Genomic DNA, 13,582 nt, shown 5'->3' on the forward strand with positions numbered 1-13,582 from the left:
GTGAAGCTGGAAAGATGGAGTGAAAAGGATTTTGAGTGATCAGGGCCTGAACATGCAGGAGGGTGAAAGGCGTGCAAGGAATAGAGTGAATTGGAACGATGTGGTATACCGGGATTGATGTGCTGTCAATGGATTGAACCAGGGCATGTGAAGTGTCTGGGGTAAACCATGGAAAGTTCTTGGAGGCCTGGATGTGGAAAGGGAGCTGTGGTTTCGGTGCATTATACATGACAGCTAGAGACTGAGTGTGAACAAATGTGGCCCTTGTTGTCTTTTCCTAGTGCTACCTTGCACATATGCAGGGGGAGGGGGTTGTCATTTCATGTGTGGCGCGGTGGCAATGGGAAAGAATAAGGGCAGACAGTATGAATTATGTACATGTGTATATATGTATATGTCTGTGTGTACTCGAATACCCTTCGTCTCACAATGGTGAGCAACGGGGTCTATACTTGGTTGTTTCCGAACAGACGCACATAGCAAGCTGATAGCGTTTTACCGAACCTAACTGTACAACGCGGAGGTATATGAATACGAATAAAGTGCATATGAACACGCACCTTCATAGAACATACAAACCTCCAACAGTCAGGATCGAACCTGGGACCCCTGTGCAAGAGGCAGGCATGCTAACCGCTAGGCTAGGGGACTGTATAATAGGAAACAACTATTTGAAATACTAAGTACTCGAATACCCTTCGTCTCACAATGGTGAGCAACAGGGTCTATACTTGGTTGTTTCCGAACAGACGCACATAGCAAGCTGATAGCGTTTTACCGAACCTAACTGTACAACGAGGAGGTATATGAATACGAATAAAGTGCATATGAACGCGCTTGCTATGTGCGTCTGTTCGGAAACAACCAAGTATGTCTGTGTGTGTATATATATGCATACGTTGAGATGTACAGGTATGTATATGTGCGTGTGTGGACGTGTATGTATATACATGTGTATGTGGGTGGGTTGGGCCATTCTTTCGCCTGTTTCCTTGCGCTACCTGGTGAGACAGCGACAAAGTATAATGAAAAAAGATATATATATACATATATACATATATTCTTTTTTCTTTTTTTAAACTATTCGCCATTTCCCGCGTTAGCGCGAGGTAGCGTTAAGAACAGAGAACTGGGCCTTCTCTGTTCCTTCTTTTGGAAAATTAAAAAAAAATAATGAGAGGGGAGGATTTCCAGCCCCCCGCTCCCTCCCCTTTTAGTTGCCTTCTACGACACGCAGGTCTGGGAGTGGATCTGGCAGCGGATGGAACCATGGAAGCGGAAGTGGATCATAGGGAGGGGAGGGGGCGAAAATTCTGGGAGCCTTGAAGAATGTGTGGAAGTCGAGAACATTATCTCGGAAAGCAAAAATGGGTATGTTTGAAGGAATAGTGGTTCCAACAATGTTGTATGGTTGCGAGGCGTGGGCTATGGATAGAGTTGTGCGCAGGAGGATGGATGTGCTGGAAATGAGATGTTTGAGGACAATGTGTGGTGTGAGGTGGTTTGATCGAGTAAGTAACGTAAGGGTAAGAGAGATGTGTGGAAATAAAAAGAGCGTGGTTGAGAGAGCAGAAGAGGGTGTTTTGAAATGGTTTGGGCACATGGAGAGAATGAGTGAGGAAAGATTGACCAAGAGGATATATGTGTCGGAGGTGGAGGGAACAAGGAGAAGTGGGAGACCAAATTGGAGGTGGAAAGATGGAGTGAAAAAGATTTTGTGTGATTGGGGCCTGAACATGCAGGAGGGTGAAAGGAGGGCAAGGAATAGAGTGAATTGGATCAATGTGGTATACCGGGGTTGACGTGCTGTCAGTGGATTGAATCAGGGCATGTGAAGCGTCTGGGGTAAACCATGGAAAGCTGTGTAGGTATGTATATTTGCGTGTGTGGACGTATGTATATACATGTGTATGGGGGTGGGTTGGGCCATTTCTTTCGTCTGTTTCCTTGCGCTACCTCGCAAACACGGGAGACAGTGGCAAAAAAAAAAATATATATATATATATACCTCGCAAACGCGGGAGACAGCGACAAAGTATAATAAAAAAAAAAATATATATATATATAGCTGAGTGAGTGCGTTAGCATCTTTGACGCACGAGACTGGGTTATAGTGATGGATGATTTGAATGCAAAGGTGAGTAATGTGGCAGTTGAGGGAATAATTGGTGTACATGGGGTGTTCAGTGTTGTAAATGGAAATGGTGAAGACCTTGTAGATTTGTGTGCTAAAAAGGAATGGTGATTGGTAATACCTGGTTTAAAAAAAGAAATACACATAAGTATACGTATGTAAGTATGAGAGATAGCCAGAGAGCATTATTAGATTATGTTTTAATTGATAGGCGCATGAAAGAGAGACTTTTGGATGTTAATGTGCTGAGTGGGGCAACTGGAGAGATGTCTGATCATTATCTTAGGGAGATGAAGGTGAAGATTTGTAGAGTTTTTCAGAAAAGAAGAGAATGTTGGGGTGAAGAGACTGGTGAGAGTAAGTGAGCTTGGAAAAGAGACTTGTGTAAGGAAGTACCAGAAGAGACTGAGTGCAGAATGGAAAAAGGTGAGAGCAAATGACATAAGGGGAGTGGGGGAGGAATGGAATGTATTTAAGGAAGCAGTGATGGCTTGCGCAAAAAATGCCTGTGTCATGAGAAAGGTGGGAGGTGGGAAGATTAGAAAGGGTAGTGAACGATGGGATGAAGAAGTAAGATTGTTAGTGAAAGAGAAGAGGGTGGCATTTGGATGATTTTTGCAGGGAAATAGTACAAATGACTGAAATATGTATAAAAGAAAGAGGCAGACGGTCAAGAGAGAGGTGCAAGTGCTGAAAAAGCGAGTAAATGAGAGTTGGGGTGAGAGAGTATTGTTAAATTTTAGGGAGAATAAAAAGATGTTCTGGAAGGAGGTAAATAAAGTGTGTAAGACAAGAGAACAAAAGGAAACATCGGTGAAGGGGGCTAATGGGGAGGTAATAACAAGTAGTGGTAAAGTGGGGAGATGGAGTGAGTATTTTACAAGAGAACAAAAGGAAACATCGGTGAAGGGGGATAATGGGGAGATAACAACAAGTAGTGGTGTAGTGAGGAGATGGAGTGAGTATTTTGAAGGTTTGTTGAATGTGTTTGATGATAGAGTGGCAGATATAGGGTGTTTTGGTGGAGGTGGTGTGCAAAGTGAGAGGGGGTCAGGGAGAATGGTTTGGTAAACAGAAAAGAGGTAGTGAAAGCTTTGCAGAAGATGAAAGCCAGCAAGGCAGCGGGTTTGGACGGTATTGCAGAGGAATGTATATATATAAAAAAAAAAAAAAAAATGGGGTGACTAAGTTGCTGACTGGGTGGTGAGGATATTCAGTAGTGTATGTATGGTTCACGGTGAAGTGCCTGAGGATTGGCAGAATGCATGCACAATGCCACTGTACAAAGGCAAAGGGGATAAAGGTGAGTGTTCAGATGACAGAGGTATCAGTTTGTTGAGTATACCTGGGAAATTATATGGGAGGGTATTGATTGAGAGCATCAGATTGGGGGAGAACAGTGTGGTTTCAGAAGTGGTAGAGGATGTGTGGATCAGGTGTTTGCTTTGAAAAATGTATGAAAAATACTTAGAAAAACAAATGGATTTGTATGTAGCATTTATGGATCTGGTGAAGGCATATGACAGAGTTGACAGAGGTGCTCTATGGAAGGTATTAAGAGTATATGGTGTGGGAGGTAAGTTGTTAGAAGCAGTGAAAATTTTTTATCAAGGATGTAAGGCATGTGTACGAGTAGGAAGAGAGGAAAGTGATTGGTTCCCAATGAATGTTGGTTTGCAGCAGGGGTGTGTCATGTCTCCATGGTTGTTTAATTTGTTTATGGATGGGGTTGTTAAGGAGGTGAATGCAAGAGTTTTGGAGAGAGGGGCAAGTATGCAGTCTGTTGTGGATGAGAGGGCTTGGGAAGTGAATCAGTTGTTGTTTGCTGATGATACAGTGCTGGTGGATGATTCGAATGAGAAACTGCAAAAGTTGGTGACTGAGTTTGGTAAAGTGTTTGAAAGAGGAAAGCAGAGTAAATGTGAATAAGAGCAAGGTTATTTGGTTCAGTAGGTTGGAGGGACAAGTCAGTTGTGAGGTAAGTCTGAATGGAGGAAAACTGGAGGAAGTGAAGTGTTTTAGATATCTGGGAGTGGATTTAGCAGTGGATGGGATCATGAAAGTGGAAGCGAGTCACAGGGTGGGGGAGGGGGGAAAAGGTTCTGGCAGCATGGAAGAAAGTGTGGAAGGCAAGAATGTTATCTCAGAGAGCAAAAATGGGTATCTTTGAAGGAATAGTGGTTCCAACAAAGTCATATGGTTGCGAGGCATGGGCTACAGATAGGGTTGTGCAGAGGAGGGTGGATGTGTTGGAAATGAGAAGCCTGAGGACAATATGTGGTGTGAGGTGGTTTGATCGATTAAGTAATTAAAGGGTAAGAGAGATGTGTAGTAATAAAAAGAGTGTGGCTGAAAGGGCAGAAGAGGGTGTATCTGCCTCAGCCTAGGGTGTGGTTGACAGAGCAGAAGAGGGTGTTTTGAAATGGTTTGGTCACATGGAGAGAACGAGTGAGGAAAGATTGACAAAGAGGATATATGTCTCAGAGGTGGAGGGTATGAGGAGAAGTGGGAGACCAAACTGGAGGTGGAAGGATGGAGTGAAAAAGATTTTCAGTGATCGGGGCCAGAACATGCAGGAGGGTGAAATGCGTGCAAGGAATAGAGTGAATTCGAAAAATGTGGCATACTGGGGTCGACATGCTGTCAGTAGATTGAACCAGGGCATGTGAAGCATCTGGGGTAAACCATGGAAAGTTTTGTGGGGCCTAGATGTGAAAGGGGAGATGTGGTTTCAGTGCATGACACATGAGCAGGGGGAAGGGGGATGCCATTTCAAGTGTGGTGGGGTGGCGATGGGAATGGATGAAGGCAGCAAGTATGAATATAAACATGTGTACATATGTATATGTCTGTGTATGTATATGTTGAAATGTATAGGTATGTATACGTGCGTGTGTAGGCATGTGCATATATATATACATGTGTATGTGGGTGGGCTGGGCCATTCTTTCATCTGTTTCCTTGTGCTACCTCGCTATTGCGGGAGACAACGACTATGTATAAATCCTTCCACCTCCAATTTGGTCTCCCACGTCTTTTCATTCCCTCCACCTCTGACACATATGTCCTCTTTGTCAATCTTTCCTCACTCATTCTTTCCATGTGACTAAACCATTTCGATACACCCTCTTCTGCTCTCTCAACCACACTCTTTTTCTTACCACACATCTCTATTACCCTTTCAGTACTTACTCAATCAAACCACCTCACACCACCTATTGTCCTCAAACATCTCATTTCCAACACATCCACCCTCTTCCACACAACCCTATCTATAGCCCACGCCTCACAAACATATAACTTTGTTGGAACCATTATTCCTTCAAACATACCATTTTTGCTCTCTGAGATAACCTTCTTGCCTTCCACACATTCTTCAATGCTCCTAGAACCTTCACCCCCAACTCACTTCCACTTCCGTGGTTCCATCCATTGCTAAGTCCACTGACAGATATCTAAAATACTTCAATTCCTCCAGTTTTCCCCATTCAAACTTACCTCCCAATTAACTTGTCCCTCAACCCTACTGAACCTAATAACCTTGCTCTTATTCACATTTACCTCAGCTTTCTTCTTTCACACACTTTACTAAACTCAGTCACCAATTTCTGCAGTTTCACACCTGAATCAGCCACCAACGCTGTATCATCAGTGAACAACTGACTTCCCAAGCCCTCTCATCCACAACAGACTGCATACTTGCCCCTCTCTCTAAAACTCTTGCATTCACCTCCCTAACAACCCTATCCATAAACTGACATTCACTGGCAACCAATCATTTTCCTCTCTTCCTACTCGTAAACATGCTTTACATCCATGATAAAAACTTTTCATTGCTTCTAGCAGCTTACCTACCACACCATACTCTTAATACCTTCCACAAAGCATCTCTATCAACTTTATCATATGCCTTCTGCAGATCCATGAACTCTACATATAAATCCATCTGTTTTTCTAAGTATTTCTCACATATATTCTTCAAAGCAAACACCTGATCAACACATCCTCTACCACTTCTGAAACCACAATGCTCTTCCTCAATCTGAGGCTTTGTACATGCCTTTACCCTCTCAATCAATACCCTCCTATATAATTTTCCAGGAATACTCAACAAACTTATACCTCTGTAATTTGAGCACTCACCTTTATCCCCTTTACCTTTGTACAATGGCACTATGCATGCATTCTGCCAATCCTCAGGCACTTCACCATGAACCATACATACACTGAACATCCTCACCAACCAGTTAACAACATAGTCACCCCTTTTTTTAATAAATTCCACTGCAATACCATCCAAAACCGCCACCTTGCTGGCTTTCATCCTCCGCAAAGCTTTCACTACCTCTTCTCAGTTTACCATACCATTCTCCCTGACCCTCTCACTTTGCACACCACCTTGACCAAAACACCCTATATCTGCCACTCTATCATCAAACACATTCAACAAACCTTCAAAATACTCAATCTATCTCCTTTTCATTTCACCACTACTTATTATTACCTCCCCATTAGTCCCCTTCACCAATGTTCCCATTTGTTCTCCTGTCTTACGCACTTTATTTACCTCCTTCCAAAACATCTTTTTATTCTCCCTAAAATTTAACGATACTCTCTCACCCCAACTCTAATTTGCCCTCTTTTTCACCTCTTGCACCTTTCTCTTGACCTCCTGCCTCTTTCTTTTGTACATCTCCCAGTCATTTGCACTATTTCTCTGCAAAAATCATCCAAATGCCTCTCTCTTCTCTATAAATAACATTCTTACTTCTTCATCCCCACCCTTTCTAATCTCTCTACTTTCCAACTTTCTCATGCCACAGGCATCTTTTACACAAGCCATCTCTGCTTCCCTAAATACATCCCATTCCTCCCCCACTCCCCTTACATCATTTGCTCTCACATTTTTCCATTCTGCACTCAATCTCTCCTGGTACTTCCTCACACAAGTCTCCTTCCCAAGCTCACTTACTCTCACCACTCTCTTCACCCCAACATTCTCTCTTCTTTTCTGAAATCCTCTACAAATCTTCACCTCTGCTTCCACAAGATAAAGATCAGACATCCCTCCAGTTGCCCCTCTCAGCACATTTACATCGAAAAGTCTCTCTTTCACGTGCCTATCAATTAACACGTAATCCAATAATGCTCTCTGGCCATCTCTCCTACTTACATACGTATACTTATGTATATTTCACTTTTTCAACCATGTATTCCCAATCACCAGTCCTTTTTCAGCATGCAAATCTACAACCTCTTCACCATTTCCATTTACAACACTGAACACCCCATGTATACCAATTATACCCTCAACTGCCACATCAGTCAACCTGGCATTCAAATCATCCATCACTATAACCCAGTCTTGTGCATCAAAGTTGCTAACAAACTCACTCAGCTGTGGATGAGAGGGCTTGGGAAGTAAGTCAGTTGTTGTTCGCTTATGATACAGCACTGATGGCTGATTCAGGCAAGAAACTGCAGAAGGTGGTGACTGAGTTTGGTAAAGTGCTTGAAAGAAGAAAGCTGAGAGTGCATGTGTGTGAATGGAGAAAAACTGGAGGAAGTGAAGCGTTTTAGATATCTGGGAGTGGATTCAGCAGCAGATGGAACCATGGTAGCAAAAGTGAGTCACAAGGTGTGGAAGGCAAGAACATTATCTCAGAGAGCAAAAATGGGTATCTTTGAAGGAATAGTGGTTCCAACAATGTTGTATGGTTGCGAGGTATGGGCTTTAGATAGGGTTATGCAGAGGAGCATGGATGTGTTTGAAATGAAATGTCTGAGGACAATATGTGGTGTGAGGTATTTTGATCGAGTAAGTAATGAATGGGTAAAAGAGATGTGTGGTAATAACAAGTATGTGGTTGAAAGAGCAGAAGAGGGTGTGATGAAATGGTTTGGTCACATGGAGAGAATGAGTGAGGAAAGATTGACAAAGAGGATATACATGTCAGAGGTAGAGGGAACGAGGAGAAGCAGGAGACCAAACTGGAGGCAGAAGGATGGAGTGAAAAAGATTTTCAGCAATTGGGGCTTGAACATACATGAGGGTGAAAGGTGTGCAAGGAATATTCCCTAGAGTTAATTGGAACGAGGTGGTATACCGGGTCGACGTGCTGTCAATGGATTGAACAAGGGCATGTGAAGCATCTGGGGTAAACCATGGAAAGGTCCCTTGGGCCTAGATTTGGTAAGAGGTGGTCTTGCCTTAACACTACTTCAAAAAAAGTCCCCTTAAAAGCAGAAGATAAGAATAGCAAAGAAAAGGCTCTCTCTCCATCCTCCACCCTTCAGGCAATATACCAGAAAGAAAATAGGTAGAAAAAATTATTTGCAGGATTAGATTGCCTGAAAGAAATTTGCATAGGAAAGTCAAAAGGTAGAATGAACATGATCATGTCATGCATCCCTTCACTTTTTATTATAGACAATAGTAAGGATAAGCTTGACCTCCAACCTCTCAAGTTACCAAGCCTATATCATTCCTTATGTGGAGTGATACAATAATTCTTACTAACTCTCTTAAAGCAGGTGACATGGGTTGCTCAATGTTGTTATGTAACCACAGCATGACTAGGGAGAAGGTAGTATGATAATACCTCAACGTTATGTCAAATGATTAAATGCATTAATCAATACCAGAGAGTGACAAGTGATTATCAAGCCTGATTTTGACGATATCATGGATGTTTAAGTATCTTAAAAAAATCCTATCAATTTGCCCCCTAGGTGCCTCTTGCTTAGGGAGAACAAGCTTAATTCTTGAAATCTCTCCTCATATGGTTTGTTACACAAGGAATGAATCAATTCGGTTACTCCTTGCTGCACTGCTTTCAATTCAAAAATATCCTTGCTCAAGTGGGGAGCCCAAAACTACACTGCATATCCAAGATGTGGTCTAACTAAACTTAGGTACAACGGCAATATCACATCCTTGCTTTTGTATGTAAATAAGTCCTAACATCCTATTCGCTTTCCTGACATCTTCATTAAAATGCCGAGAGAAATTTCATTACAATGCTGAGAGAAATTTGAAGTTGTTGGTAAGAGACCCCCTAGATACCCCCTCACACTGGAGGTGTCCTTTATCTTGCAGTCCATCAGTTCATAATCAAACTTTTTTGATGTTTCTCACTTGTAACAGCTGATGTTTATTGCCATTAAATGACATTAGCCATTTTCTATACCATTCAGCAATTCTATTTAGACCCTCTTGTAATCTTACCCTGTGTCATCTGCAAATTTGGATATCAGGTTATTCACCCCTATGTCAATACTGTTGCTGTAATATAAATGATGAAAAGCATAGGCCCAAGTACAGATCACATGAGGACCCCACTATAACAAGTGACCACAGTGATGATTCACCATTCATGATGACTCTCTGCCTCCTCTCACATAACCAGTATTCTATCCAATTTCCTATGAAACCAGAAATCCCTAAGGCCCGGACTTTATACATCAATTCACCATAGGGGACTTTGTCAAATGCTTTCTGGTAATCCAGAAATAAAATATCTATTGCTTTTGTCTTGCCATAAGTATTGAGTAATCTATAATAAAATTCAAGGAGGTTTGTAAGGTATGATCTGCACCTAAAAACCATGCTGTGTATTATTGATCAGACTATGTTCTTTCAGGTGGGCTCAGATATTATCACTAATAATTGACTTCAGAAGCATAGGTATAATTGATGAGGGGCTAAAAGGATGGTAACTGCCAAACAATTCGTGTCTTCCCTTTTCGTAGATGGAAGTGACATCTGCTAGTCTCCAGTCCTGTGGGACTATTCCATCCTGCAGAGATTTACTGAAAATAAAAGTTAATGGTCCGGCAATTTCATGTTTGGCATTTTCAATTACTACAGGATAGAAACAATCACAACCTGGACTTTTATTGGTCTTCAACTATCCATCAAAGTTAGTACTCTAATAACTGTGACATGAGCATGTGACATTGGTATCACATGAGTGCTATTCATCAGTCTCAAAATTTGTGTCACTGCTTTCTGGAATAAAAACAGAGCTAAATTTTTTTGTCAAGGTTTTTACTATGCTTTCATCATCCACAATGAGTTCCCTATCATCATTTACTATGGGTCCTATCCCACTCCTTATATGTTTCTTATTAATGATTATCATTATACTTTGTCCCTGTCTCTCGCGTTAGCAAGGTAGCGCAAGGAAACAGACAAAAGAATGGCCCAACCCACCCACATACACATGTTTATATATACATGTCTAGACATGCACATATATATACCTATACATCTCAACGTATACATATATATACACACTCAGACATATACATATATACACATGTACATAATTCATACTGTCTGCCCTTATTCATTCCCGTCACCAACCCACCACACATGAAATGACAACCCCCTCCCCCCACATGTGCGGGAGGTAGCGCTAGGAAAAGACAACAAAGCCCACATCTGTTCACACTCAGTCTCTAGCTGTCATGTATAATGCACCGAAACCACAGCTCCCTTTCCACATCCAGGCCCCACTAAACTTTCCATGGTTTACCCCAGATGCTTCACATGCCCTGGTTCAATCCAATGACAGCACGTCGACCCCAGTATACCACATCGTTCCAATTCACTCTATTCCTTGCATGCCTTTCATCTTCCTGCATGTTCAAGCCCCAATCACTCAAAATCTTTTTCACTCCATCTTTTCACCTCCAATTTGGTCTCCCACTTCTCCTCGTTCCCTCTACCTCCGACACATATATCCTCTTTGTCAATCTTTCCTCACTCATTCTCTCCATGTGAACAAACCACTTCAAAATACCCTCTACTGCTCTCTCAACCACACTCTTTTTATTACCACACATCTCTTTTACCCTTTCATTACTTACTCGATCAAACCACCTCACACTGCATACTGTCCTCAAACATCTCATTTCCAGCACATCCACCTTCCTCCGTACAACTCTATCTATAGCCCACACCTCGCAACCATATAACATTGTTGGAACCACTATTCCTATTAATGATATATCTATAAAATCTTCTAGGATCTCTATTGCTGTCTTGCAATACTCACTTGTAGTCTCTCTCAGCATTTTTTATGAGACTTTTCACACATCTGACTGAGATATATCATGCTACAATATCATTGTCTGATTTCTTAAGCTTGTAGAATCTATTTCTGCACCATTCAGTTCTAGCAAAATCTTAAGAGTACCATTCAGGCTTGCTGTTGGTTTTTTGTTTCTGTCGTGCATGGAAATGAATGTGACTTGATGGTGCTTAAACTTACGCTTAAAACAAGCCTGTACTTGTTATATGCATAAACCAACAAGGGTGAGACTCTTCAATGCATTTTGTAACCCATTAATATGAGCCCTTTCAAATTCAGAGATAATAATACTGGTTATACGGAATCCATTTTGACATCTATGTCAAACCTAACCATGTTATGATGACAAGTACCTAGATGTTTTCCAAAACAGGTATTAGTTACCAAGAACTCCAGGGATGCAAGAACTAAATCAATTGTATAAGCTTCCCTCATCGGCTCAGTGATGGTTTGGTAGAGAAAACTGTCTTCAACAAAGTTGATAAGTCTAGCAGATTCACTTTCCACACCTGGGACAGTCTGCGAGTTAGTTCCCAGAAGATTAAAACCTCAAGAAAGATCTGGTCTTTATCCTGTACTGCTCGTTGTAAACTCTTGTACATGACAGTGTCAATATATATATAGATGACATTTACCTAAAGTTTGGAAAATTTTGTGCTAATCTGAATTTCCAATTATGAAAACACAACATTCTAGTTTTAATGAAATTCATATCCCACCCACAGTAACAACAAACACATTCATATCCTTACTTGTAAGAATCCTACTTGTGTGCCTTTATTCACAGTGAGTTTATGTTCCCCAAACCATAATTCTGCTTTGCCAGATTTAAATATCTTCAGAGTTCCAATCTGCCCCTCAGGTAATGTCTTGAGTGTACAATACTGATTGTTTGGCTTCTTCTCTTCCTCATCATCAAGGCTCTGAAAAGAGATGAATTAAATCAATTATCTTTGTGAACAGACAGACATAAATCCAAACAGCATCCTCCAGTAACCATGGATGGCCAATCACACCCACTCAACAAAACTTCAACTATTTTGGAAATCACATATGACACACATGTGACAATCACACCCCACACCTCAAACATCTTTATTAGGTCAAGGAAAAACTAAATCCCTCCGAACACTGGTACCAGATCTGAACATGACAGAGTCCCTGAGTAATATCCAAAAACAATTCATCCAAACCACCCTAAACTATGCCTAACTTGTCGGGTCATCCATCCTAACAAAAGAATATATAACAAAGCACTTAGGACAATTACTGGGTGCTTAGCAACCACAAATAAGCAACACCTGCACAATGAAACATGGATCTTCCCAGTAGAATCCACCTCAACATGCTCAACACTCCTTTGCAACAGCACTAGACCATTCCCATCCAAATCATGCCACACCAACCACTAGCACCCAAACAGAGATAAAAACTTTGTCACTGCCACACATTTTAGCAACAGATCCCAACCTCAGGAAACACAACATTGAGAAAACATATACACACTATAATGATCCAACAAATACTTCATACCTGCCCTCCTTGCACAATCTTAAACACCAGCCTACCAAACATACATGCTCCCAAGATGTATACTAGTTACACTGTCTCATCTATCCTCTGGACATCACCAATCCCTACAACACTGATTCAACACATCTCAAGACCTTCCATGCCCACAATGCAACTATGACAATGAAAAACTGAACAATTACTGCTCAGTTGCCCGATACTTTCCCAACACAGACCCACAAACATCACTACATTTCCTTGACCTGTGGTTTTTCCCAAGAACCCAAAAGAAGATAGAGGAGACTCCTGGAGCAGGATGGGAGAGGGAAAATAAAGTAGTCCTTCTATGTAACACTATACTATAATAAAACAATTCTTAAACAATGAAAACATTACAGGAAACACTAGTCTTCAATTTACTGTCCCTTTTTCAAAGCCCTGCAAGATGGAATCTAAGAAGACTATTCAATAACTGATTAAAGACATTCAAATTGAGAGAAAAAAAATAAAAAATCTGTTTGGATCTTATTTAGTTTTACCATTATTCAACACAAAAACTTAACAAGATTACATAACAATACACACACACACACACACACACAGAGGTCTCCAGGGTATTACAGTAAGTGTTCCTGACCATGAGTCAGCATGGGCCAACATAGGACTTGAAATATCATTTGGTCGTATTTAGACCCTTAATTAAGCTGTTAAATAAAGTCAACCTAAAAATATCATCTTATTATTTGCATCGTATGTACTACGTAATTAGAACAAACTCGGAGTATTGTGATATATTTTCCATGAGTACTTCAATTATAGAAGTGTTTCAAATATCATA

The 13,582-nt window shown here is 41.1% G+C and overlaps 1 protein-coding gene across 2 annotated transcripts in view; it reads right to left on the reverse strand.

Moving 5' to 3' along the window:
* Polr3D (RNA polymerase III subunit C53) overlaps window positions 1-13,582 on the reverse strand; it is a 168,478-nt gene that overhangs the window by 72,730 nt on the left and 82,166 nt on the right. For both annotated transcript variants that reach the window (XM_071665555.1, XM_071665554.1), the window contains exon 9: window positions 11,985-12,155. In XM_071665555.1, coding sequence (XP_071521656.1) covers window positions 11,985-12,155 — 171 coding nt within the window. The remainder of the gene's footprint in view (window positions 1-11,984; window positions 12,156-13,582) is intronic.

The sequence above is a fragment of the Panulirus ornatus genome, chromosome 10, assembly GCF_036320965.1.
Source record: "Panulirus ornatus isolate Po-2019 chromosome 10, ASM3632096v1, whole genome shotgun sequence".
NCBI classification, from domain to species: Eukaryota; Metazoa; Arthropoda; class Malacostraca; order Decapoda; family Palinuridae; genus Panulirus; species Panulirus ornatus.